Below are 26,768 nucleotides of genomic sequence, written 5' to 3' on the forward strand. Positions count from 1 at the left end.
ATTCGGATTGTTTTTGTGTCTGACAGCTGCTACTTTAATTTCGTTGTACTTGTGCAATGACAAATAAATATATTCTATTCTTCTTCCTCATCAGAGGGTGATAGTGATTTTCTACTCAGCAATGATCAACAGTGGAGACATTAGCGAGAGTGATAACTCAGATGTCTGTAAAATAACCATATTATATCTTTTTGAATGGCCTACACTCAGAATACTTGTGCTAGTGGATCTCATATAAATATACATACGCGTCATGCCTGAATATCCTCATGTAATTTATAGTAAACACATACACTTCTTAACTGGTTAAATGCAGTAGTCACACACAGTCTTTGACATTATTTCCAGTGGTTAAAATAAACTACCTGATGTGCACTGGCCGAAGCTAACCCTTGGAATCCTGACCACCTGGTCAGATCAGACAGTAAAAGGTCCGATCAGGCAAAAAACTAAAATCCTTGATGTAAAATCTTTGGATCAGCTGTTTGTCTCGTGAAACTCGTGTCGTCATTTCCGGTTATTAAAGATCTCGCCCTGGACACAAGTCAGCCGGCTTAGGTGCTTTTAGCTTTCAGCAAATGAAAATAAACAAGGCTTCAGAGAAATTACCGCACGGAACACACCCAGGTAAGTGTCACACATGCATCTCTTTACGAGCACTCATAGGGGCGAGAGATACATTCTCAACCTAAATTCGAGGATGGTAGATAGTTATCCTAGCTAGCTTGTTAGCTAGATTCTAACCTGATTACAACTAACGTTGGCTAGGCAGCTAGCTATGTATCTGACAGCTGGTTTGTGCCGATGGTACTATGGCTGACTTTGCCTTTTGCAAACCTTCATGTTTAGATTTGACCTCTCAACTAACTTTGGGTTAACAACACTCCTATTTATGAAGATTTCAGCTTCCTGCAGCTTCTTCCCGGAATGTAAACATTAACGCTTGGTTAGCGAATTTACCTTGTCTACTTGTAGACAATTAAATAGAGCCTCTGTTTGAGTCAAATCGCTGTAGTCTAATGTTAGCAAGCGTAAATGGACGACTCCAGCCACCGTCCGTGGTTTAATTATTAAACTGTATCTGATAGTTAATTACATAACTGTTACCTTCTGTTTCTACCGTTCCTTTAACTTCCACAGAATCACTGTAAAAGGTTGCCCCCCCTGCCCAATGTTGTGAGCTATGGATATGGACATCCCAGTCACCCTCGTCATTAAGGCGCCCAATCAGAAGTATGATGACCAAACCATTAATTGCTTCTTGAACTGGACGGTGGAGAAACTTAAGACCCACCTCTCACACGTTTATCCCAGTAAGCCGGTAAGAAATCTTGGTGATGGCCAGCAAGCATTCATATTGATCATGTCCAAGACCGTATTTCTACGTATTTTCTCCGTAGTGCAGAAAATATAATTTGACTAATAATAAATGTCCGACTGAGATTCACAGTATTACATATGTTCAGTTGCAATTCACCTGTCTTCATTTGACCCCACTAACATAACGTCCATCTGAAGTTTGCCTCAGTTGTGACTCAAGTATTTGAATTTTCGTGCTCATTTAATGTAATGACGCATTATCCTTCTCTTAATCACAGGTGTGGGATACACTGTTGCTCTAGTTGTTATGTAATTGTGTTCACTGCTGCCTGTCCTGGTTGGAACCTGTCCTATTCTGCTGAATAAGTGAAGCTGTGGGAATAATCTTATGAATGAGTGCCTTTGAAAAATAAGACCAGAGTTCACTGGTTTAATTTAGTTTGGTGTTCAGGAGTTAGAAGTTATTACGTTCTTGGCTCTTAGTTGTTCTTCTGTTGAAATAGGTTGGCCTATATTTGGACACATAGTTTGTGGTTCCGTTTCTGAATTTAGTATAGAGTTTGACACAGTTTGGACGTGGGAAGGAATGAACTTCATTAGACAAGCATCAGAATTGAATCAATTAAGCTTTTCAAGAACTGTACATAGATGTCCAGGTTACCTAGGCAACCAACCATGCTTGCATTCAGGGGCAGAGTCGAGGAGATACATTAGAGGGTGTTTATAGTATTTACTCAGAAGATTGGTAGTGAGAAAGCCTTCAGATTATACGTCAGAGAGTGGAGTCTGTGTTATTTCTTTCTTTGTTCTGGTGTAATCCATGTATTTCCCACAACCGCAAACCTTATGTGGTAACAACTGTGTTCCATTAAGTCTGTGTGATGCATGACACCACGGTCAAGCATACCGACTACTTTGAAGTGGAGGTATTAAGGGTCTCGCGATTATTTTGTTCTGGGTTAACCACTCTGCCAGCCTCACTAGCTTTCAGCAGGACTCAGAATTAAAAATGAATAGAAATTAAATTGCGACATCACTCATTTTGGAGTTGTTTTGTTAGGGAGCAGTCTTTGTATCTGTGTTTTCGTTGGGAGCAATCTGCGGTCAGTGAGTTATGCGCCACATCTTTGCCCTACAAGGGAAAGGCCTTAATCCCCCACAAGTCCCTTCCATCCAATTACATGTCATTACATAGACAGGCCCTGAATGGTCACCCTACTGGTCATGGTCTCAAAGGGTCATTTCATGTCATGTTACAGGTATGTAAGTCAGTCAGTTAACCTCATGCTCTTTGCAGAGTTCCAAGGACCAGAGGTTAGTGTACGCGGGGAAGCTGCTCACGGATCAACTACAACTCAAGGACGTGTTAAGAAAGGTATGCACCAAGCATTCTCTTGACCTCAGATTAATTTGTTTGCTGTTCACCTCATGTTGAGGCTTAAGTTGATTTAAGGTTACACAATAGCTTTTTCAACCCCTACACACACAAACCAACGAACCACAGCAATTTCTTTCTCTAAAGCAGTATTAAGGAGTCTTGCTTGGAAAGTAGTAGTCTAACCACTGAAGAGGCATGCAAACCCCTTACAAACACCAACAACCGCATAGTTTGAGGCACAGATTAAAGGCTGGCTTGCTCATGTCTTTTGCCGATATACTGTAGTTGGCAATGCCGTGCTGTTAAGGCTTTTTTGCATTTCCTCAGAGTGGTCCTTCTCAGGCCCACACACACACACACACACACACACACACACACACACACACACACACACACACACACACACACACACACTGCATAGTGCACAGCCTAGGTGGCTAGCTGGAAGTTCTGTCCTCCACATGACTATATACCATGAAATTAACTTGAAAATCATACTAGTGCTAGTTGCCTGTAAAAACAAGTTTCAAAAAGTACGGATTGTTGCATACTGGCTCTGTAAGTACACTGAAAGGTTGGCAGAAGGAAAGAAAAACGTTGGGCTGCCTTTTCTGTTTCTTATTTAATATTTTCTGTCATTTTTTTTACTGCAGCCTTGTAATGGCTTCCTCAGCTGGCTGTGGCATTGTCCCTGTTTTCTGAATGACTGTCCCGCACTTCCTTTTTCTTTCTATGTCGTTTTCTATTTCTTAAAAAAGCAGTATTTATTGTTCGACCAGGTTTTATTGCTCTTAGCTTGACTGTTCTCTCCCTTGTACGTCGCTTTGTCAAAAGCGTCTGCTAAATGACTAAATGTAAATGTAAATGTAATGAATGTGATTGTATATTTGTGGTTTATACAGTACCAGTCAAAAGTTTGGACACATCTTTAATTTGAAAAGTGTTTTCTTTACTTATGTTATTTTGTGTCCAAACTTTTGACTGGTACTGTACGTCGCCTTTTGAAAACCGTCTGTTAAATGACTAAATGTAAATGTAATGATTGTATTTGTGTGGTTCATACGTGGTCCTACTCTGCTCCCTTCAGCATGATGAGTATCACATGTTTCACCTGGTGTGCGCCTCACGTACCCCTCCAGGGTCTCCTCAGCCTCGCAGACGAAGCACTAAGGGCTCCAAGTCCCACACGAGCTCCGCCTCTCCCCCAGCCGTAAGTACTTACACACTCCCCCAGCCGTAAGTACTTACACACTCCCCCAGCCGTAAGTACTGACACACTCCCCCAGCCGTAAGTACTGACACACTCCCCCAGCCGTAAGTACTTACACACTCCCCCAGCCGTAAGTACTTACACACTCCACAACATGGCTCATGCTTGTTTGTAGGGCAAGAGGTGTCATTTGGGCCAGAGACTCAGGCATACATTGCAGTATACATGGAAGAAAGGTAGCCTGGTGCTTACAGGCAGGCAAGTTTATTCAGTGTTGTGCTTAGTGTGCTATGTACAGTGAATGCTCCCTGAATAAACAATGATAATGATGATGAAATGACACGTGATCGTGTTAGAAAAATGAATAGTGACATGAACCGAAAAAAACAAAAAACTGAGAGAACCAAAAAACTGCACCAGTCACTTCTGAGGTTTGGGGTCGGCCCCTTCCTTTATGGCAGTGGCTGACGTCTGACTGAGTTCTTGTCAGTTCAGAAAAGTATAACATTTGCAGGAATTTTCAAAGCTTTCCTAAATATTGACACAACACACACACACACGTACAACTGCATGTTCCAGGCAAATCATAGAAACAGCTGATTTCTTCTTCTGCAAATACTGATTACTTGATCTTCGCTATCTTAAGACAGCAAGTACTGATTACTTGTTCTGTTCACAGCAAGCACATAATAGATAAATGACAAAGCACCGTGCTGAAACCCATGTGTTCCTACGTCTGGCTTCAAGTTGTTTAAAATGTGGGGTGATTAGCATGGCGTGGCATCTGGAGCAATGCACACCAATCTGTTGTCTCTGGAGGGCGTGTTTCAGATGTAACGGTGTTCGGCAGAGCAGAAAACCTCAAAGGAGATTGGTGCTTTTTGTGACATTGTGGGATGGTATGGGAGGGAATTCAATCTGGTTCATGTCGCTTCTTGGTTTTATTCAAAACCGTCATTCCCTAAAACGCTAGGGTTTCCAAAGAGAAGACCAAATTCCATTGTCTCCAAATGATGTACTCACAAAGTCACAAAGTGCCAAAGTTCCGCTCTCCCCGGATGATGTAACCCAATACATAACCAATCTCAATCTATATTACATGAGGTTTTGAAGGTGAAAAAAAGATAACGCTGCTCATTGCCTACACACACACACACACACACAGACACACACACACACACACACACACACACACACACACACAGACACACAGACACACAGACACACAGACACACAGACACACAGACACACAGACAGCATGCATTGGATTTGTGTGTGACCACACTCACATACACAGACACCGGCTGATTTTTTTTCTTGTTCAGAGCACAGAGAGTCCTGGTGCTGCAGGGTCTCCTTCAGATGGCCAGTCACATGTTGCAGGGCAGCACACAGCTGAGCAGAGCCAGCAAGGTCACTTTATCAACACTACAGCGCACCCCGCCTTTGCACAGGGGTGAGTTCTGTCTGTGTATTTTGTGTGTGTGTGTGTGTGTGTGTGTGTGTGTGTGTGTTTGTTTGTTCTGTGTGTTTAATGTGTTTCAGGTCCTCTGTTTTATGCTAATGCTTGTCTTTTTTGTATTGCATCTCTCTCTCTCTCTCTCTCTCTCTCCTCTCTCTCACACTTTCTGTTTCTCTCTCTTTCCTTCTCTCTCTCCTCTCTCCTCTCTCTCCTCTCTCTCTCACTTTCTGTTTCTCTCTCTTTCCTTCTCTCTCTCATCTCTCTCTCTCACTTTCTGTTTCTCTCTCTTTCCTTCTCTCTCTCTCTCTCTCTTTCTCTCACTCTGTTTATCTCTCTTTCCTTTTCTCTCTCTCTCTCTCTCTCTCTCTCTCTCTCTCTCTCTCTCTCAATTCAATTCAATTCAATGGCGTTATTGGCATGACTGCATACAATATAACGTTGCCAAAGCATGTTTGCATAACATGTTCAATCACAATTAACATGAAACAATAAGTTATAGATGGTAACAATGTGGTATATAAAAATATAATTAATTAATTTTCCATTTTCAACAAACATTAAATAATAGTTATGTGGGTCACATTACTGTGGAGCTCATGACAGGCTGATGCATATTTTGATGCCAGTCTACAGCAGTCCTCCCTCTCTCCAAGTAGAACTTAGAGTCTGTCCTGATCATTTAGATGGTAGAATTCTGGGAATATTTGTGTTATTTTGTCAAAATAATGGTCTCTAAGACTTTGGTTATGGTTGCACTGAATCAGGAAATGTAGCGCTGTCTCTACTGTTCCCTGGTTACAGAGGGAGCACAGCCTCTCTCTCTCTCTCTCTCTCTCTCTCTCTCTCTCTCTCTCTCTCTCTCTCTCTCTCTCTCTCTCTCTCTCTCTCTCTCTGTATGTAGCTGTGTCCTGCGTTCCCATGGCCTTTGATGCAAATTATAGTTTTTCTGCATAGTGTTCCCTTTGTTTATTCGCGTGTGCAGCCATGTTTTGTTTTTACCGGCGTTCCGTGTTTATCTTTCCGTGCGTTTCCCCGAGTCCTGATGTGATCTCTTCCCCCTCTCTAGTTACCCGTGGCCTCAGTTTCCCCCGGCGCCAGGCGGGGTTTCCGGCGTTCCCTCCGGAACAGCCTTTCCCATCAGCCCCATGAGCCTGATGTGGTGGCAGCAGGTCTACGCCTGGCAGCTCTACATGCACTAGTGAGTGAGTCACCGCCTTCCTCCGCCTGTGTGCAGGCAGCAGGGGCCTGAGCCTTTCTCAGAGTCTCTTAAGGATGCACTCACTCTGCACAAAAAACACTCCCTTTTGCTCTGGGATGGGAGTGGAAATAACTGCTGAACATGAAAGATTCTGCAACAATGCAGGACAATTAAATAATATATTTTTAAAACAATGTAGGCCAGCATAATGTATGTAAACCACTCATCCAAGCCCATTTCACTGTGATATGCAGTTGTTATGATGAAAGAAAGTTAATTTTTAGATAACACTGGCAATACTAGCTTGTGATGTTAGCCAAGTACAGTTAATGTAAACAAATCATTCCACCGCGACGACCACCACAGAAAAGTTCACTTTAAGATACTTGCAATACATATTACATGTACACAATCCATTGGGTCTTTCAAGCAAGTTACCGTCACATGTAAGTTTACATTTACACTGAAGTTAACACATTTTACTATGATTGTGTGGTCAGCACATCCATAAGTTAACACATAGTTTTGATGTAGCTCTACTACTTAGCTTAATGCTGGTTACCTACTTGCTACCACTTCCTGTGATGTCAAAATAGCCAAATGCAATTCACGCCTTTATATGTTTTTACCACAGATAGACCTACTTATGAATTTCTGTTCATACTACTTGTATGGTATGGATAATCATATTTGAGTTTTGAGTTTTTATGTTATATTTTTTGTCATAGGACAGTTTCTGAATGTAATCGAAATGTAATGATTGTAAGAATATTTAGTATTAAGACATAGACCTACAGTCTCTTTCTCTCTCCCACTCACTCATTTTCACACACACACATACACACATACACACAAACACACACAGTTCCTGTCTATAGAGAACATTTTTAACCTTGTTAAAATAAAAATATAACCTTTTAATTACTGTTTACAACATGTGGATGCCTGCTGGCCTGCCAGTTTAACAGCAGGTGTCAGTTCTACAGAAAACCTTTCCCATATAAAGAAATCTTGAATTGCTAAAATGCATAAAATCGAGAGCCGCATTTATTCTCCAAAGAACCTCCCATCATATTAGCAGAACATTTAACAAAATATTTTGTTGGTAGCAGTGAAAGAAATGTAGTTATAAGACATACAGCAAGAATCATCTTATTTACTCGCCCAATGTCTGTGTCTTCTCTTCTCTCTCATCATGTCAGTCAAGCCTCAATGGCTGCGTATTATCAGACAGCAAGCCCCCTTCCCCCTACCGGCGAATCAGAGCTGCCCAGAGTGCAGCGGCAGGCGGCCCCAGCCGACCTCGCAGGTGGGGAGGGGGGGCAGGATGAGGACGATCAGAACAACGACTGGCTGGATTGGGTGTACACGGGGTCACGGGCGGTCGCCCTGCTCAGCATCGTCTACTTCTACTCCTCCTTCAGCCGATTCGTCATGGTGATGGGAGGCATGCTGATGTTCTACCTGTGAGTGCATACCAGTGGAGTCAGTTTTCCTCTTTCAGAGCATCCAGTTGTCACACTTTTGGCACCAGTCTGTGCTTGTTATTAAACAATTGGGTTCTATCGCGTTATTTAGCTGTTTCTGATTGGACGAGAGACGTTCCATGCGTTGGATTATCCCAGAACAACCCAACAGGGACTTTTCACAGATAATAATAAATTACTCCGCGATGAAACATTCTATAGCGCATTGATGATAACCGGTAATTCAAAGTTCCTATGATTCCCAACCAAGACGTTGACAATGGAACTATTTTTTGTGTTGCGGAGAAACAATGGCGAAATAGAATTTTTTTTAATCAATAACTTCCCGTTGAAATGTTAATTGGTTGACTATAGAATTGTTTTATAAAAGCAATATAGCAAACGTGGGAGTGGGGAAGGTAAGGGATATTCCCACGTGTGTTGTTGCCTACGCCACTCGGCCTCCGGCCTCGGTGGCTACGGCCGAACACCACCCGTGGGAATATCCCTTACCTACCCCACTCCCACTCGTGCTATATTGCTTAAGTGTTGTGGTCACTGCCACCAGCTCTATTCATGGTGCTGCCGATTGGTTGACAGTAGAGGAGCTGTCCAGGGTGCTGCCATTCCCTCTTCCTCTGAAACATTAATTTATTTAAATGTCTTCTATCTAACCCATAAAACACTGTGCTATTATTTCTTATCACTGTGCTACTTACTTAGTTATTCATAAGCTTATGTTGTGGTACTGTGATGGTGTAACATGGTCTTTGTAATACCAGTGATCTTGTATTAGTATTGCCTTGGCCACTGTCTGGTCATGATGCTCACATTAGGGTCTCACGTCTAACTTTGAGTTTGTTTCTTCATCGTTTTTGGTCATCAATCGTCTCCCAAAAGTCATCAAGCTGGCTGGCTCCCTTTCAACCTAGAGCATGAGCTACAGAATCTGGTAGACGGGGGCAACCAGGACGAACTGGACGGAGATCTGAATGACCTCCAGGATCTGGTACTCCATTTGTTTTCAGTCTCCCTCCTTCTCTCTCTCTCTCTCTCTCTCTCTCTCATGCACACATTCACATGCCCACACACCTTTCTACACCGTAGCTGGAAGTGGCTTTTTGAGATTCATAGTGTAATCACTAAGCTTTTGAATTTAGTTTTCTTAAAGGTGCATTATGCAACAATTATGCTTCAGGATTAGGGTTAGGATAAGCAGTTTAACCTTAAAATAATAGCTCAAAAAAAATTGGGGCGCTACAATGACATTTAATATGGAGAATCGCGTCGGTGCCATAGGCATAGCAGGGTCGATAGGCATATAACTGCGTTCTGTAGTTTCGCCTGCCGCAGCCCGCCGACCTGCCTTGTTTACCTTCTGCCGATCTAGTAAGTAGCTTATTTGCCATCTTCCTTAGTCTTGTGTTGCACTTGCTTGATGTTTGACTGTGTAAGGACAGTCGTTGAGTAACTAGTTTGTCATAATGTCAAAGTCAGCACATTTCAAGAGATTTCGTTAGTTTTAGCTGCTAGCATACCTTTAGCGAATAGCTATTGATCCTTATTGCACCGTTAAATCAGTGCTGTCCATATGAGCATTAGATTTGAGAGATATTTAGATAGATAGATAGATAGATAAATAGATAAACTTGTAATAATCCCGTGAGGGAAATTCAATTGTCAAAGCAGCAGGGTAGTGGGAATAGGAATCCAGTATCTATATACATTATCATCAAAAATAAATTAATACAAATTTTAATAAGAAATAAAATAAATAGACAAAATAGCAAATTATAGACAAATTATATAAATATTATACAAATTTAAAAAAAAAAATTGAGACATGTTAAATATTGCTTGAGCAAGTGGGTATTTTCTTTTGTGAAACACCTTCTTTCCCCTCCACTCTGTGTTCGCTGTACACAGGAGCGCGTCATGGACGACGGACTGGGAGATGAGGATGGGGACAGTGGAGAGGAAGGCAGCGAGGGACCCCCGGGAGAAGACCAAAGCGGCTTTTTCTCCTCCGCCTGGTCTTTCATCACCACCTTCTTCACCTCCCTCATCCCCGAGGGCCTTCCCAACGCAGCCCACTGAACCATGGGAGTTGTAGTTCAACTCGACATGATGGCACTTTCGGGCCCATCCACTGTGATAAGGAGCAACATGTGACTTTGTTGGCTCTTGTGGGCTAACTGTTGACTTTGTTGGAGGACAGGCGTGTAGCAGCTTAAAAAAAAGACAATGGAGTGTATAAACTGTGGGGCCCATTTCAGATTGTAGATCCTATGCATATCTCCCCTCAACTGTGAATAGAACATTTGAGCAGATCCAGTTAAGCAAGGAGGAGGAGAGCGAGTTGTGAGAGAAACGATAAAGTGTCTTATTTCAAATGGCAGTCTTAAATTACAAGTGACGAAAGAGAAACTCTCACTAATTCTCTTTGTGGTTAAGTGATTTGAGAGAAACTGATTATCTGTTTTAAGTGGTTTTGTACATCATGGAAGTCAGCCTCCAATCTGAGCAATTGAACAACTGTGTGTGTTAGCCTATGGCTGCATTGTCATTTTTAATGTTTAAAATAATGTTTTAAGACTATTTTCGGTAAATAAGAAGCTTTAGACCTTAAGGCTCTTATGTACCCCCTAATTTGTGTGGTCATTGTGTGATCAGCTCCCTTATTATTGCTTGTGTGGTACAGCGCGTTACATAAAGGGTGGTCCTGAAAACCAAGTCAAATCACTTATTTGCCTGTCTTCTTTTTTGGCTAGTGTTATTGTTCTGAAATCGAACACAAATTTCACGCACATTCACACAAAATTCTAAATCATCAACATTTTAAGATAAATGAGTAATACATGATATAGAAACATGTTTAAAAGATAAATAGTTTTGTATTGACTATGTATCCACTCTGAACAGTAGGGCAACAGTTAAAAATATAATTTAAAAAACGAATTGGGGTGAAAAAAATCTGACAAGGATATTTTATAACACAGCTGATGGAAGAGAGAAAATGAATGTATGGAGTGTGATATCCTTATCCATCAACCCCACAGAAGTGCTCGTAACGGCGGAGGTTCCTATGGTTACCAACAGCCTTTTTTTATACCCAAATATCTTGCTGTTTGGATACCTAACCTTAGCTGAAGCTAGGCTAATTTTACTGAGGTTTGCCTGTGCTTCTCGGCATTACTTCCTCTATAACATCAAGGAGTTTGTAGGTACAAATCACGTCCATCCTTAGGAGCAGTAGAAAAGTGTTACGATATGGGGGTAAAGTTGCGACAGACAGTTAATAGTGGCGGTGAAGGATCCTGTCCAAGGGTTAACAAATTCTCAATGCCCTCAAAATTTCGTGTGCGCCAGTCTTTATTTTGCCCAAATATTTTTTTAAACGACGCGTCTTCATTCCTGCAAGATAATCTAGGTATTTCGCTTCGTGCCTTCCTGAACCTGGGACTTACTTTGCTACTGGGTAAGTTTGAATGACAAACGGTAACACTAGCTAGCTATCTAGGTAGATAGTCAGCAACTTAAGCGATAGCCTAGTTAGGGATCGCTAAAACGTCACTACAACTTGTGTTAGCATGAATGAGTTGTGATGTATGTACTATCTATTAATAAAACAAGCACACAAACAAACAATCTAATGTGAGTAGGTTTAAATAGCTAACCTTGAAATTTGCTTAAATGCAAAGGATAAGTTTGTGACATGAGCATTTCTTTCCCTTGTTTTGTCACAGCACTGTTAGCTGGTATTGCACACTGGTAAGTGAAGCCTGTTTCTCTCAGTAGGCTATACTAAATAAACATAGTTTAATTGAGTGTTTGTTTATATATATACAGTCCCGCTCAGCATTATTGGCTCCCCTAGTAAATATGAGCAAACAGGCTATGAAAAAATATGTCTTTGCAGTTTATCCTCTTGGTCTTCCACTCAAAATATTCACAAAAATCATACCTTTTCATTGAAGTAAAATTATTGAAAGAAAAAAAAAAAAAACTGTTGACATTAAATCAATATTTTTCTCCAAAACATGTGTGCCACAATTATTGGCACCCCTAGGAAAATCTTATAATTGAAATCTAACTGAAGTATATTTCCAGTCATGTTTTACATTTTTAAGTTCACCTGTTTGATTAGGAACTCTTAAAAGGTCAACCATGACTTCCTGTTCCACTGGCGTACAAATAGGAGGTGACACAGGCCGAATTCCATAAGTCATTCATCACTATGGGAAAGACTCAAGAACACAGTGACGATGTGCGATGAAAAGTTGTTAAGCTGCACAAATCAAGAAATGGACACAAGAAAATCTCTAAACAGTTGAAAATACCCATTTCCACTATCATGGAAATAATAAAGAAGTTTAAAGCGACGGGAGATGTTAAGAATCAGCCTGGAAGATGACGTGTGTGTACATTGACCCCACGCACCGTGAGGAGGATGATTCGACTGGCAAAATAATCTCCAAGGGTCACAGCTGGAGAATTGCAGACATTATTTGAGTCTTGGGTTCACAAAGTCTCCAAAACTACCATCAGATGCCACCTACATCACCACAGGTTGTTTTGGAGGGTTGCCAGAAAAAAGCCTCTTTTGTCAATCAACAACAAACTAAAGTGCCTACAGTTTGCCAAATGTAAGTCAGACTTTAATGGGACCAAGTTATATGGTCAGATGAGACCAAAATGAAGCTTTTTGGCAACAAACATCAAAGGTGGGTTTGGCGTTGACAGAAAGATAGCCATACAGAAGAGCACCCCATACCCACTTTGAAGTATGGTGGCGGATCTCTGATGGTGTGGGACTGTTTTTCTTCCAAAGGCCCTGGACATCTTGTTAGGATACATGGTATCATGTACTCCATTAAATACCAGCAGATATTAAATAAAAACCTAACAGCCCCCCTCTAGGAAGCTTAAAATGGGCTGTGGTTGGACCTTCCAGAAGGACAATGATCTGAAGCATACCTCAAAATCAACACAAAAATGGTTCACCGACCGCAGAATAAAAGTTTTGCCATGGCCATTACAGTCCCCTGACCTGAACCCCATAGAAAAACTGTGGGATGAGCTGAAGCCGAGTCTACAAGCATTGACCTCAGAATCTGAAGGATCTGTAGAGACACTGTATGTAGGAATGGTCTCAGATTCCGTGCCATGTGTTCAGCAACCTCATCACGCATTAAAGAAGAAGACTTAGAGCTGTTATCTTGGCAAAGGGAGGCTGCACAAAACATTTAATCATGGGGTGCCAAAAAAAAAAAATTCTTTCAATTATTGTACCTCAATGAAAAGGTAAGATTTTTATGAATATTTTGAGTGGAAGACCAAGAGGATAAACAGCAAAGACATATTTTTTCATAGCCTGTTTGCTCATATTTACTAGGGGTGCCAATAATGCTGAGCGGGACTGTATATATTAAATTTAACCATTTAGGCTTTTAGTATTTATCATACTTACTGAGTTGATTACATTCTCATGATAATTCATTCCCTTACAACCACAGTGTTAGAGTGCCACTGTGTCATCCTGAGGCGGTGAAGTGCGTTCTCTTTTGTGCTTTGACCCAGTTACCCAACCTATTATTTATTCACGCTTGTTCTTTTCAGGCGTTATCTTGATGGTCTGTTTGAAAATGATAGACATTTTTCACACCTATCTACCCTGGAGAAGGAAATGGCTTTTCGAACAGAAATGGTAAAAAGTTGGCTGTGTTATATTTCCATTCATACAAAATCATTTGAGTGACGTGTTTCCTTTATAATTTAGTGGCATGCTCTCGATGTATCGATTCTCACCTCTGTCGCAGGGTTTCTATTATTCTTACTACAAGAATTACATCGAGGCACCCTCCATTACCTCTGGGATGCGTTTTTTTATAAATGATAATCTATCAGAGTCTCCAGAAGTCATCAACGCCCTGAAGAGGTTTAATCTCTACCCTGAGGTATGAAAATGGTTATAAAACACGTGTGCAATTGTATGTTCTCCAGGTGTAATTTGAAATAAATAAATTGCTTATTTTCACTTTATTTATTTCAACATAATTCATCCTATATTTGATTTAGCCGATTGTTTTTGTTGGTAGATGGTCATTGGCAACCTACACAGAACATACACAGGTTTCATGGAATTTTTTGGGCTGGCCAGCAAGACCTGCTATGACGTCCACAGAGTCAGTGATATGACTCCAGTGGAGGGCTGTGAAGGTATACCTGGGCGACAGAAGCTGTGTGTTTCATGTACTGTGTTTTGACATGTGATGCATACGGCTCACCCAGTGTTGGGTAGTGTTACAAGTTCGTAATACAAAAGCTTTCATTGTCGTAATTTTTTACTAAACAGGAAACTAGTCAGTATTTACCGGTCAGTATAACATTACAGATACAGATTTCCAGAGGCAATCACTGCATGCTTTGTGTGTCTACAGGCCTTGGAGACCCAGCTTATTTCTATGTCACCTGTGTGTTTGTGCTTAATGGCCTTATGATGAGCCTTCTGTTCCTGTATGGGACGTATCTGAGGCAAGTAATAAAAGATAAAAAAAAAAAAGACAATAGTCATATTTACACAGTGTTTGTGGATGGCAAATGGCTTGAAGCTTTTAGTACTAAGAGGATGGTATAAGACTGGTAATGAATGCTTGTATTTTCTTGTTCTTTGTCAGTGCATGATGACCTATTGTGGTAGGCTACTTACTTTGCTTTCTGTTTCCAGTTGCTGTCGTTTTGGAGGTCTCATCACAGTGCTTTGTTTCTTCTTTAACCACGCTGAAGTGAGTATAAAAGGAGCGGTGGTGAAATCATGTTTGATTTCCTCCTGTTTAAAAACCTGTAGATGCACAGTAGATGTAGAATAGGGGTGATTGAGACGGGATCAACAATACACACACATACACAGTCGTGCGCACACACACACACACACGCAGCTTCTCCTGGTGTTTAAGTGAGTGTTTGTCCCTCTTTGTGTGTGTGTGTGTGTGTGTGTGTGTGTGTGTGTGTGTGTATGTATGTGTGTGTGTGTGTGTGTGTGTGTGTGTCTGTGTGTGAGTGTGTGTGTGTGTGTGTGTGTGTGTGTGTGTGTGTGTGTGTGTGTGTGTGTGTGTGTGTGTCTGTCTGTCTGTCTGTCACAGAGCACTCGGGTCATGTGGACGCCTCCTCTGCGCGAGAGCTTCTCCTACCCTTTCTTTGTCATGCAGATGCTCATAATGACCTACATCATCAGGTACAGTATAGACAGCACACAGCAGCAGAACTACTGGCAGTCACTGCCTCTTGTAGCCGCTCTTGCAGCCTCTTCCCAGTCTCAGCCTGCTGGAGCTGATGGCTTTATTTTGTTCAATGTATATTTATTGAGATTTTCAAACACAAAGACAGTGGACACAATAACACTGGGACAAGCAAACAAACACAACACCACAAAATATATATATATTTTTTTTAAAGTTCCAGAGTGGTAAGTTATCTATGTAGTACATTACTTATTCAGAGTCAAGGTGCATTGTCATTTGTTCGACATATAAAATAAATGGACACCAGCTGACTGCTTTAAATACTCCCCCTCCTCCCTCTTCCGATCTCCACGCTCGTGTTCTCTAGGAACAAGAACCCTGGACGAAAGGTTCTGGGGGCCCTCTGTGCCTGCAACATTCTGTTCATGCTCCCATGGCCGACATCACAGTGCATCCTCCTGACTCAGGCAAGACCTTATGGAGTGTTATTGAGCACCAGAACTTGGGATGGTATCTGCATATTCATATGCCATTCATTATATTTCCAGGGATTTTTTTTTATCACAGTTTGAGTTTGAGTTTGAGGCCTTTTCTCTTGTCCTCGTCACAGGTTGCCTGCCTCTATGCTTGTTTTGTCATGGGCTACATCACCCCTGCACTGATGAAATCACTGCTCTCCGTCCACATGGTGGGTGATTCTGCTCTGAGAGCGTGCGTCCATTAGGACAAAGGGAGACAATTTTGTGTGTGTGTGTGTGTGTGTGTGTGTGTGTGTGTGTGTTTGTGTGTGTGTCAGCTTTTCCGTTGTCCGGTAATTGCCGGTCTTTGTCCGGAAGAAAATTGTAATGTCCGAAAATATTAGAGCTCACCGGTCAATTGGGAATTTCTTAAAAATCCCGTCTCGCAAACACAATCTGAGTTTGACAACAATCCTAATGTTTAGGCCTATAAAGCAAACGTGCACTGCCCTTATTATGTTTTAAAGGAACAGGCTAATCTGCCGTTAGAAAGTTATTAAACAACACGCATATGCTGCATTTTGAATAAAGCGCAAACCGTCGCTTACAGACAAGGAGCGAACTGAGTGAGAAGGTTCAAACATGGCCAAGCAGACTAGCCTTAAAAGCTATAATTATAAATCGGCCTTGATACTGTCTATGCCCGTGCGTTAGCGCGCCGAAGTTGCGTAGGAGCCGAGAGCGGTATTGCAGACAGATAGAGATTTTGAAAAATTATAGCTCGCAGCATATTGAAAAAAAGAACTGAACAAGTAATTTTCTTGGAGCTGTGAATTTAGTTCAAAATGTTGAATTATGAACTATGAACTGAACTAGTTCATGTAGAAAGTGAACTTTCCAAACACTGAATACCTGAAGATGTTCGAACAGTTTCACCAGAGAAAAAGCCGAAATGTTGGGCGTTTATGTCGTTATGGAGAGACAAGTTCCGGTGCGAGGTAATTGATAGTCACAGTAAAATTTTCTGTTAGCACTGCAAAAAGGCAGGACGACGCAACGGATTCACAAGACGTTCGAATAATTTTAGAATCTCTGCTCTCATTGAACATAGTCAGAGCAATGGCCATGTTGCGGCGCTCAACTTAACGCCACAGCAGGTTGCGATTAAAGGCCACTTATTGACGCGCATCAGACATTAATGTTTTTTTTCCATTGTAAACTTAAGCAAATAAACATGTTGCATTCTAAACTACCTGATTATGTTATTATTGAAGCTATGCATGCCGTCAGTTTTCTACAATAGGCTAATTTAGAAGCAGAAATCTATATTTGGCCGGCTTATCATTAAAATGTCCGGCAAATTAAAACTCTGCCGGTCATTTTGACCGGCATCATTTTTCTCTAGCGGAACCTCTGGTGTGTGCGTGTGTGTGTGTGTGTGCGTGTGTGTGTGTGTGTGTGTGTGTGTGTGTGTGTGTGTGTGTGTGTGTGTGAGTGTGTGTGGGGGGTGTGGGGGGGGGGCGGGGGGATCTCAGGCCTCTGTGTTGTTGACAAAGTGAATGTCCTACTCTATGTCCTAGTCTACATAACTCTATGTAACTCTCTTTCTTAAGCTCTGTTGTCATCTCAACAGTCTGTGTCCTTCATTATGTCCCCTAGGCGGCCTCATCAGTGTGCTTTGTCCTGCTCTTTGGAAACACATCCCCGTCATCCTTGTATGCTTCAGCACTCCTAGCATGCTGGGTGAGTCCAACAGGACCCTTCTGTTTCCTCAATGGTGTAGTTCTCATTTGCAGCTTTTCATTTATGTATTATTTCATGCATTATTATATTGTAAAGAAGAATCTCAAAACTTGTATCGGTCCTGGCTGTCCCATTTTTTTACTTGTAAAACTGATTTAGTTTTGCAGAAAAAGGGCTTCACAAATTGAATGTATTGTTAGAATTGCGTCATTCATTTATGATGATCTGTTCTCACATTAAAAGGGAATGTTTTGGTTATTTCGTTTCAGACGGTTGTCACCTTCAGGGACATCTTATTTAAGGATTACCCGCATGGAGGCCAAAGAGCCGTAAGAGATACTATTATGGACACTTATAAATGAATAAACCGTCTCTTTTGTTTAGCATGAACTGGAGCAGTAGCTATTAACCACTCTCTCTCTCTCATGGGCCCCTGAAGTTGGTGCAGATATTGATCTGGATCGTCCTGACTGTCCTTCTCAAGTGGACGTTGTCTGCCATCCTTGGTACCAGTGATGTAAGTCCTTTATTTCATGATCCCTGAGTAATATTCACAAGTACATCAGTAATGTTCAAATGTATGTCATTCAGAAGAAGGTCGTGATATCTGTGTAAATGGACTTATTTAGGTGAAGTGTTTCTAATAGGGGAGTGAATTACACCACTTATGAAAAGTTGTGTAACTGTACCTAGTGAGTTTTAAAAATTATGCAACGACGGTTTTGTTTTGTTGTTTTTTGTCCACTAGCTCTCTAAACCAGCAAGGTAAAACTTGAGAGTGTGGCTCATTGCAATGCACTCATAGTCAATGCACTGTGCTTCAACCCTCTCCCCGCAGGTCCATATTAGCGACGTGATCTGGTCCAAGTTCAGCTCCAGTAAGGACTTTCTCTCAATGATGTACTCTTGCGTGGAGGAGTATGACTACATGGAGATAGAGGTTAGATTCCATGAGTCAACATTATTTAACAAGGTTTTGTAGTGCTGAAGTGGGCATGATTTGTGATCACATAACAGCAAGGCAGGTGAGTCTAGTTTTCTATGACTGTATATAAGGTGGTTACCTAAGGATGATATATGTGTCTTTTTTCTAATGTCTGTATGACATTCTTCAAAGTAGTTTTGTATGGCACTGTACCGTACACTGCCTTGAAGGATAAAATGTGCTTTATGAAAAAACATAAACTTATTGAAATCCACTTCATACACTTGCCTAGTCTGGTCTTGTAAGCATCCTTTTGATTACATGTCAAACATACGCCATCGACTTATGAGACGGCAGTTGTGTTCAAAGTTGTCTACTTCCCCGCCTCATATATTCTCCCACTTCGAACATTCAGGCCATCGTGGGGTACATCAAGACACTTCTCCTTCCTCTGAACCTGATCATCGTGGGCATCGTTGGTATGAAGGTGAGAGACAGTGACCCACTCAACCCATTATTCCACGTTGGTGGAACGACATGCCTAGCACTACCAGAGCAGGGGCGTCCCTCTCTACCTTCAAGAAGCTCTTGAAGACCCAACTCTTCAGAGAGCACCTCCCTTCCTAACTGGCATCTTGGCTTAACTTTCTTTCTATGTCGTTTTTTATTTCTTGAAAAAAAAAAAGCAGTATTTATTGTTACACCAGGTTTTATTGCTCTTAGCTTGACTGTTCTCTCCCTTGTACGTCGCTTTGGACAAAAGCGTCTGCTAAATGACTAAAATGTAAATGTAAATATTGCACCTGTATGTGTGGAACTGGTTTGTGACTGACTGCTCTCCCACAGGCAACTCATAAGGTGATGAACTATCTGCAGCAGCCTAAAGTCGAGGGAGAGAAGGCAGGTGGAGATGCTGAACAGTAAGTAAGAGATGCACTAGCATGTTCTGTAGTGTGTGTCGCTCTGCAATGTTTCAGTAACTCATGAAATATGTCTTGAAAGTTGTCTTACTAACAGTAGTAGCAAGGTTGTGTCACACACGATCTTCAAACAGGTGAAGATGTTGAACAGTTTTGTACTAGTATAGAACAATGTAATGCTTTCAGAGTTTAGTTGATGTTCACTGGAGTATACAGGTGAGATGTCTTTAACTGCATCTTGCTTATTGACTTTCTTGTTCCTGTTCCTCTACGTGTAGGGTTCCTGACTTGAACAACGGGGAGGTGAGAGCTCTCCTGAGTGACCTTTGTTTCCTCTTTTAAATAATAATGCCGACCTTCACTGCTTTCATGAAGCCACATTGAAATAATATTGTGCCCTGTTAGTTTGGTTTGTGTCCTGCAGGTAAAGTAATATTGTGCTGTGTTAGTTTGGTTTGTGTCCTGCAGGTTAAGTAATATTGTGCTGTGTTAGTTTGGTTTGTGTCCTGCAGGTAAAGTAATATTGTGCTGTGTTAGTTTGGTTTGTGTCCTGCAGGTAAAGTAATATTGTGCTGTGTTAGTTTGGTTTGTGCTGTGTGGCATGCAGGTAAAGTAATATTGTGCTGTGTTTCTGTGTGGCGTGCAGGTGGTGTTCAATGGTCTGCAGCTCCTGGCGTTCGCTGGGCTGGCTGTCATGGTGATGAAGCTCAAACTGTTCATGGCCCCACAGATGTGCATCATGGCGTCACTCCTCTGCTCACGTCCGGTGAGAAACACACACACACACACAAACACACACACTTACAGGTGCATCATGGCGTCACTCCTCTGCTCACGTCCGGTGAGAAACACTCACACACACACACACACACACACACACACTTACAGGTGCATCATGTCCTCACTCCTCTGCTCATGATTGGTGAGATACACACACACACACACACACACACTTACAGGTGCATCATGACCTCACTCCTCTGCTCACGTCCAGTGAGAAACACTCACACACACACACACACAGGTGCATGATGGCGTCACTCCTCTGCTCATGATTGGTGAGACACACACACACTCACACGTGCAGCATAACCTCACTCCTCTGCCCATGATTGGTTAGAGTCACACACACACTTGCAGGTGCATCATGACCTCACTCCTCTGCCCATGATTGGTGAGACACACACTCACACACACACACACTCACACGTGCAGCATAACCTCACTCCTCTGCCCATGATTGGTGAGACACACACTCACACACACACACACTCACACGTGCAGCATAACCTCACTCCTCTGCTCATGACCAGTAAGGGCGGGTTGGTGTCCAGACACACACGCACACACACTCTCATATTCTCTCAGGACCCAGACTGCTGTACCCAACACACACACACCCAGTGTTTCCAGCGTTCCATGCTTCTCTCTCTGCTCCCCTCAGCTCTTCAGCTGGCTGGGAGACTGCAACAAGCAGCAGATGGTCTCCTTCGGGGTGCTGTCCCTCATGGCCGTGCAGGGCATGGCCAACATCCAGACGCAGAGGGAGATGGGGGGGGACTTCAGGAGTCCGGCCCAGGAGGAGCTGCTGAAGTGGATCAACACCAACACCCCAACAGGTGTGTGTGTGTGTGTGTGTGTGACTCCATGGCTGCTTAGATCAAAGTCATGACAGAGAAGAAGTATAGTCAGCATCATCATCATCACCATAGGTCAGTTGTTCTCAATCCTGCTCGTACCCTCGATGTTCGTCTTGCTGACCCATCAGTGGTACTGGTCCTCAGCTCACTGAGCACACCAGGTTATGCTGATCAAGAACATTTGAATGGGTCTGATTTCAATCAGGTGTGCTCGGAACATGGATAGGATAGGCTGGTTTCCAGAAACAGGATTGACAACCCCTACTTGAGGTGAACTGTTAAGAAAAATGAATAGGTGGCGGAAAATCTACTTAATAAAAAACCCCAACACTTTGTGTTACTGCATCTTTTCATCCATGTACTTTAGAGGGTGTGGTGATAGTATAGCTGAATACAACAACAGAATATCACTCGATGTCAGTCTGTCACTAGACTAGACCTTCCACGAGGACAAATAGTCAAATGTTTCCCAAGGCAAAATTAGGTTATTTTTGTGAAGCTTAAAGGTACATTAGATAATACAGTTCAAAAAATAGTTGCTGAAAATTTGTACATTTTGTGGATTGAGTGGCAGAGTGCATCTTCAGAAACAGGAGTAGGGCCTGGGTAGTTAGCACACAAAAAGTATTTAGGTTGAAGCTCGTCATGTCCTCTCTGGATCCTCAGATGCAGTGTTTGGCGGCACGGCCCCGACCATGGCGAGTGTGTTGCTGTCCACCAGGAGGCTGATTGTCAACCACCCCCACGATGAGGACCCAGGCCAGAGGTGCCGTATGCAGTAGCTACCCCCTCCCCTAGTTGACCGCAGGGTCCGACCTAGGCCAGAGGTGCCGTATGCAGTAGCTATCCCCTCCCCTAATGGACCGCAGGGTCCGACCCAGGCCAGAGGTGCCGTATGCAGTAGCTATCCCCTCCCCTAATGGACCGCAGGGTCCGACCCAAGCCAGAGGTGCCGTATGCAGTAGCTATCCCCTCCCCTAATGGACCGCAGGGTCCGACCCAGGCCAGAGGTGCCGTATGCAGTAGCTATCCCCTCCCCTAATGGACCGCAGGGTCCGACCCAGGCCAGAGGTGCCGTATGCAGTAGCTATCCCCTCCCCTAATGGACCGCAGGGTCCGACCCAGGCCAGAGGTGCCGTATGCAGTAGCTATCCCCTCCCCTAATGGACCGCAGGGTCCGACCCAGGCCAGAGGTGCCGTATGCAGTAGCTATCCCCTCCCCTAATGGACCGCAGGGTCAGACCCAGGCCAGAGGTGCCGTATGCAGTAGCTATCCCCTCCCCTAATGGACCGCAGGGTCCGACCCAAGCCAGAGGTGCCGTATGCAGTAGCTATCCCCTCCCCTAATGGACCGCAGGGTCCGACCCAGGCCAGAGGTGCCGTATGCAGTAGCTATCCCCTCCCCTAATGGACCGCAGGGTCCGACCCAGGCCAGAGGTGCCGTATGCAGTAGCTATCCCCTCCCCTAATGGACCGCAGGGTCCGACCCAGGCCAGAGGTGCCGTATGCAGTAGCTATCCCCTCCCCTAATGGACCGCAGGGTCCGACCCAGGCCAGAGGTGCCGTATGCAGTAGCTATCCCCTCCCCTAATGGACCGCAGGGTCCGACCCAGGCCAGAGGTGCCGTATGCAGTAGCTATCCCCTCCCCTAATGGACCGCAGGGTCCGACCCAGGCCAGAGGTGCCGTATGCAGTAGCTATCCCCTCCCCTAGTTGACTGCAGGGTCCGACCCAGGCCAGAGGTGCCGTATGCAGTAGCTATCCCCTCCCCTAGTTGACTGCAGGGTCCGACCCAGGCCAGAGGTGCCGTATGCAGTAGCTATCCCCTCCCCTGGTTGACTGCAGGGTCCGACCCAGGCCAGAGGTGCCGTATGCAGTAGCTATCCCCTCCCCTAATGGACCGCAGGGTCCGACCCAGGCCAGAGGTGCCCTATGCAGTAGCTATCCCCTCCCCTAATGGACCGCAGGGTCCGACCCAGGCCAGAGGTGCCGTATGCAGTAGCTATCCCCTCCCCTAGTTGACTGCAGGGTCCGACCCAGGCCAGAGGTGCCGTATGCAGTAGCTATCCCCTCCCCTAATGGACCGCAGGGTCCGACCCAGGCCAGAGGTGCCGTATGCAGTAGCTATCCCCTCCCCTAATGGACCGCAGGGTCCGACCCAGGCCAGAGGTGCCGTATGCAGTAGCTATCCCCTCCCCTAATGGACCGCAGGGTCCGACCCAGGCCAGAGGTGCCGTATGCAGTAGCTATCCCCTCCCCTAATGGACCGCAGGGTCCGACCCAGGCCAGAGGTGCCGTATGCAGTAGCTGTCCCCTCCCCTAATGGACCGCAGGGTCCGACCCAAGCCAGAGGTGCCGTATGCAGTAGCTATCCCCTCCCCTAATGGACCGCAGGGTCCGACCCAGGCCAGAGGTGCCGTATGCAGTAGCTATCCCCTCCCCTAATGGACCGCAGGGTCCGACCCAGGCCAGAGGTGCCGTATGCAGTAGCTATCCCCTCCCCTAATGGACCGCAGGGTCCGACCCAGGCCAGAGGTGCCGTATGCAGTAGCTATCCCCTCCCCTAATGGACCGCAGGGTCCGACCTGTGACTCTTCACCTTGTAGTGGGATGTTTCACAGAAACAAGAGATTGCAGACATAAATGTAGCTCAGGTCAAAATGAAGGGTAGCACTGGGCTTGCTAGTTACAGTACCAGTCAAAAGTTGTAGATTAATACTGGGGACATTTAAACTACGAAAGAACACATATGGAATGATGTACTTAACAACAAAAAGTGTTATCTACCATGTAGAAAATAATAAAAGTAAAGAAAAAACTTCTCAAAAAATTTGAATGTGTGTCCAAACTTTTGACTGGTACTTTAGTTATAAAATGCTACTTGTGGTGTGTGCGATACATGTGATTAGGGTCCCCAGATACTACACACCGTGTGTGTGTGTGTGTGTGTGACGATGTGAATGCAACAATTAGAGCCTTGTGCGTGTGTACAAGTGGATTTCAGTGGCTAATCCACATTGATACTCCTGCAGGGAGCGAACCAAGATGGCGTACAGCATGTACAGCCGTAAACCGGTCGAGGAGGCCGTGAAGAGGCTGAAGGATCTGAGTGTGGACTACTTCATCCTGGAGAACACCTGGTGCTACCCACGGGCCAGGTGACTCAACATCAGATGACTGCCACTGTTTGGTTCATGCCATGTCTCTCTCTCTCTCTCTCTCTCTCTCTCTCTCTGTCACTCACACAGGGCTAATGTGTTGTAATGAGACATGGGAGATGAGAGGTACATGAGAAAGAGTCCTATCTTTTTATCTGCCTCCTGACCATTTCATTTATTTTTAATACTGCTACCTTGTGTGTGTGTGTGTGTGTGTGTGTGTGTGTGTGTGTGTGTGTGTGTGTGTGTGTGTGCGTGTGCGTGTGGACACACAGGGAGGGCTGCAGTTTGCCAGAGATCTGGGACGCTGAGGACGAAGAGAACAGGGGCAAGACTCCACTCTGCGTCCTGCTGCTCTCTGCCAACTCCCATCCTCACTTCAAAACCGCCTTTGAAAACAAAGCCTACAAAGTGCTCCAAGTCCCCAAACCATCCAGATAATAAGAATCATTAGAGTCTAATGTAAGAGCCCTTAGAGTCTAATGTGTACTAATATAATTTCAACCTACTTTAAGGAAAATAACCTTCTCATTTTAACTTACATAAACACATTGAATCTCTCTCTGTGACTCTGACTCCTGTACTGTTTCACCAACACAGTTTTGGTTAAAACAATCGTCCCCCCCCCCCCCCCCTCAGTGATCAGATAAAATTACACATATAGTTCTTTTATTGCTTTTCAATAACAGTTTTACAAAAAAAAAATATTTTAACTATATATATTTTGAACAAATATACTGGTGGGAGTCTTTCACTCCCGCCTGGCTGTGTGCTTGACTGACTGCAGTCGTGAGGTTGTCATAGGTGGTCCTCAGAAACACCCTAGTATTTCCATGGAGACCTATTATGACACTTGAAGTCCACTGCAATAAGAAACAGATACTTAGATGATACAGATTACACGACAGGATATACTTCCACACTCAGTATAGTGACTGTGATACATAGAGGAACACCATCTCAAAAATTACACGTCGAACAGCAGAAAGATTTCAAAAAACACATTCTTTAAAATGACCAGTGTGACCATCAAGTCTTTGGGACACCGAATATAATATAAAATAACCCCATGTTTGTGAGAAACTAAAGAACATGAAAAAAAGGAACATGACTTAGCAAAATATTTGATAACAGATGCCATGTTTGATGAGTGGTATTGAATTTGGTGTTCATGTGATGCACATTCACTAATGCTTGTTTGGAGTGACCTCATAGTTGTGTCTCGCACACGAATATGTTTATACTGTAAAACACAGTAGAAAAAGTAAAGCATATATATATATATACATATGCCCATTTTATTATAGTTTATCTTGACCAGAAATGTCATAAATTAAGTGCATGTCTTCATAAAGACGTTACTCTGTGGACTGGTTGACCGATGCAATGTGAAATGTCTTCCTCAAGCATGCTCTCTCTCTCTCGCACTCTTCAAATTCTATACTAGTTTCTTCCTCTTTCATGTCAGCACACAGCTTCATTCATTTCACAAATATGTATACCAACCAGTACCGACAGGCCCGCTTCCACAAGGCACAGCAACCAAAAGATATATATTCGCCTTCTCATCGTCCACTAGTCCACTCTAGTAGATCTAGCAGACTAGTAGATCGACAAAGTGAAACAGGATGTGGACTCGGGGCGACTGATGTGGACACAGGGACAGACAGCAACAGTGCGTGGAAAAACACTGACACGTACAATCATGTCGTAATGTACACAGTGTACGCTGAGATGGTGATGGGATCACAACAGGTTTGGTTTACAGGTTAATCCACCGAAAAACTTTGGGTTTTCTACGTGTGGGACTCACATTAGGATTACATGTTACATTGGATGTCACGACCGACAAGCACGCACAAGACTACTGGAGGAAAAGGAGGAGAGGTGCGGAGCTCTGCGCTCGTCTTTTCACGGCGGGCACTGGCAGAGCGTTTGCTCGGGGGGAAAAAATAAAAAATAAAAATAAAATCCATTCAGAACAATTCTATTGCTTTACGTGACAAACTTCTGTAAACATTCAATGACATTATTTCTCTTTAAATATATAAATATGAATGACATTCACTTTATAAAGATGCCACGTTTCCCCCCCCCCTTTTACAGACATTGACTATAATGGGTTAAGGGTAGGGATCACACACACCACGAACGGTCAATAGCAGCACACAGAACTGGTCACCAATTCATCTTTCAGTAGTTTAGTGAAAGAAAATACTACAGGGGAAAGCTCTGGTCTTGTCCACTTATGAGACACTGATTTTTCGAAAAGACTGGAGTGAATGTGTCATTTTTTTAAACATTTAAAGTTGTCAAGCATATTTTTTACCAACTGCAATTGCACCAATCTTTTACAAACCAGAGTGCAGAGAGAGAGAAAAAAACACTTTCTCTTATACCTTCCTGTGTATTGAATGATGATGTGACCAATTTTGTTCTTTGACGCAGAATTGTTACTCCTGCTTTTAATGTTATTATAAAATATATAATTAGATGTTTATTTTTCCCAAAGGTAAACTCAAGCATCTGTGGAAGCCAACTGCCATGGCTCCTGTGGTTTTGGCATCATGGGGGGGATGGTAGAGCTGGGTAGTTTGTGTGTGTGTGTGTGTGTGTGTGTGTGTGTGTGTGTGTGTGTGTGTGTGTGTG

At 43.5% G+C, this 26,768-nt stretch overlaps 3 protein-coding genes across 3 annotated transcripts in view; 2 read left to right on the forward strand and 1 right to left on the reverse strand.

The window, feature by feature from the left end:
- Positions 1–521: 521 nt before the first annotated feature.
- LOC308381959 (homocysteine-responsive endoplasmic reticulum-resident ubiquitin-like domain member 2 protein) lies at positions 522–10,734 on the forward strand. The gene is made up of 9 exons (XM_080859632.1): positions 522–627; positions 1,141–1,321; positions 2,618–2,695; positions 3,786–3,908; positions 5,234–5,364; positions 6,437–6,568; positions 7,771–8,034; positions 8,935–9,043; positions 9,961–10,734. Exons 2-9 carry the CDS (start codon positions 1,184–1,186, stop codon positions 10,129–10,131), a joined length of 1,146 nt encoding a protein of 381 aa, XP_080715758.1. The 5' UTR covers positions 522–627; positions 1,141–1,183; the 3' UTR covers positions 10,132–10,734.
- A 2,596-nt stretch (positions 10,735–13,330) lies between these two features.
- LOC308381598 (protein C-mannosyl-transferase DPY19L1-like) lies at positions 13,331–24,560 on the forward strand (the record flags this gene model as incomplete). Its single annotated transcript, XM_080859189.1, has 19 exons — positions 13,331–13,338; positions 13,654–13,741; positions 13,854–13,991; positions 14,133–14,253; positions 14,475–14,568; positions 14,762–14,819; positions 15,177–15,268; positions 15,643–15,742; positions 15,886–15,963; positions 17,393–17,476; positions 18,315–18,416; positions 18,817–18,888; positions 19,248–19,321; positions 19,600–19,624; positions 19,968–20,087; positions 20,766–20,940; positions 21,628–21,727; positions 23,994–24,119; positions 24,395–24,560. 19 exons carry the CDS (start codon positions 13,331–13,333, stop codon positions 24,558–24,560), a joined length of 1,821 nt encoding a protein of 606 aa, XP_080715315.1.
- A 217-nt stretch (positions 24,561–24,777) lies between these two features.
- The window catches only part of LOC308381468 (sodium bicarbonate cotransporter 3-like), a 79,046-nt gene continuing 77,055 nt past the window's right edge, over positions 24,778–26,768 (reverse strand). Inside the window, exon 26 of the mRNA XM_080859040.1 lies at positions 24,778–26,768. This exon is cut by the window's right edge and continues 321 nt beyond it. The gene's annotated coding sequence lies outside the window, so the exon portion shown is untranslated.

This window comes from Sprattus sprattus (assembly GCF_963457725.1).
Source record: "Sprattus sprattus genome assembly, chromosome: 20".
Lineage (NCBI taxonomy): Eukaryota > Metazoa > Chordata > Actinopteri > Clupeiformes > Clupeidae > Sprattus > Sprattus sprattus.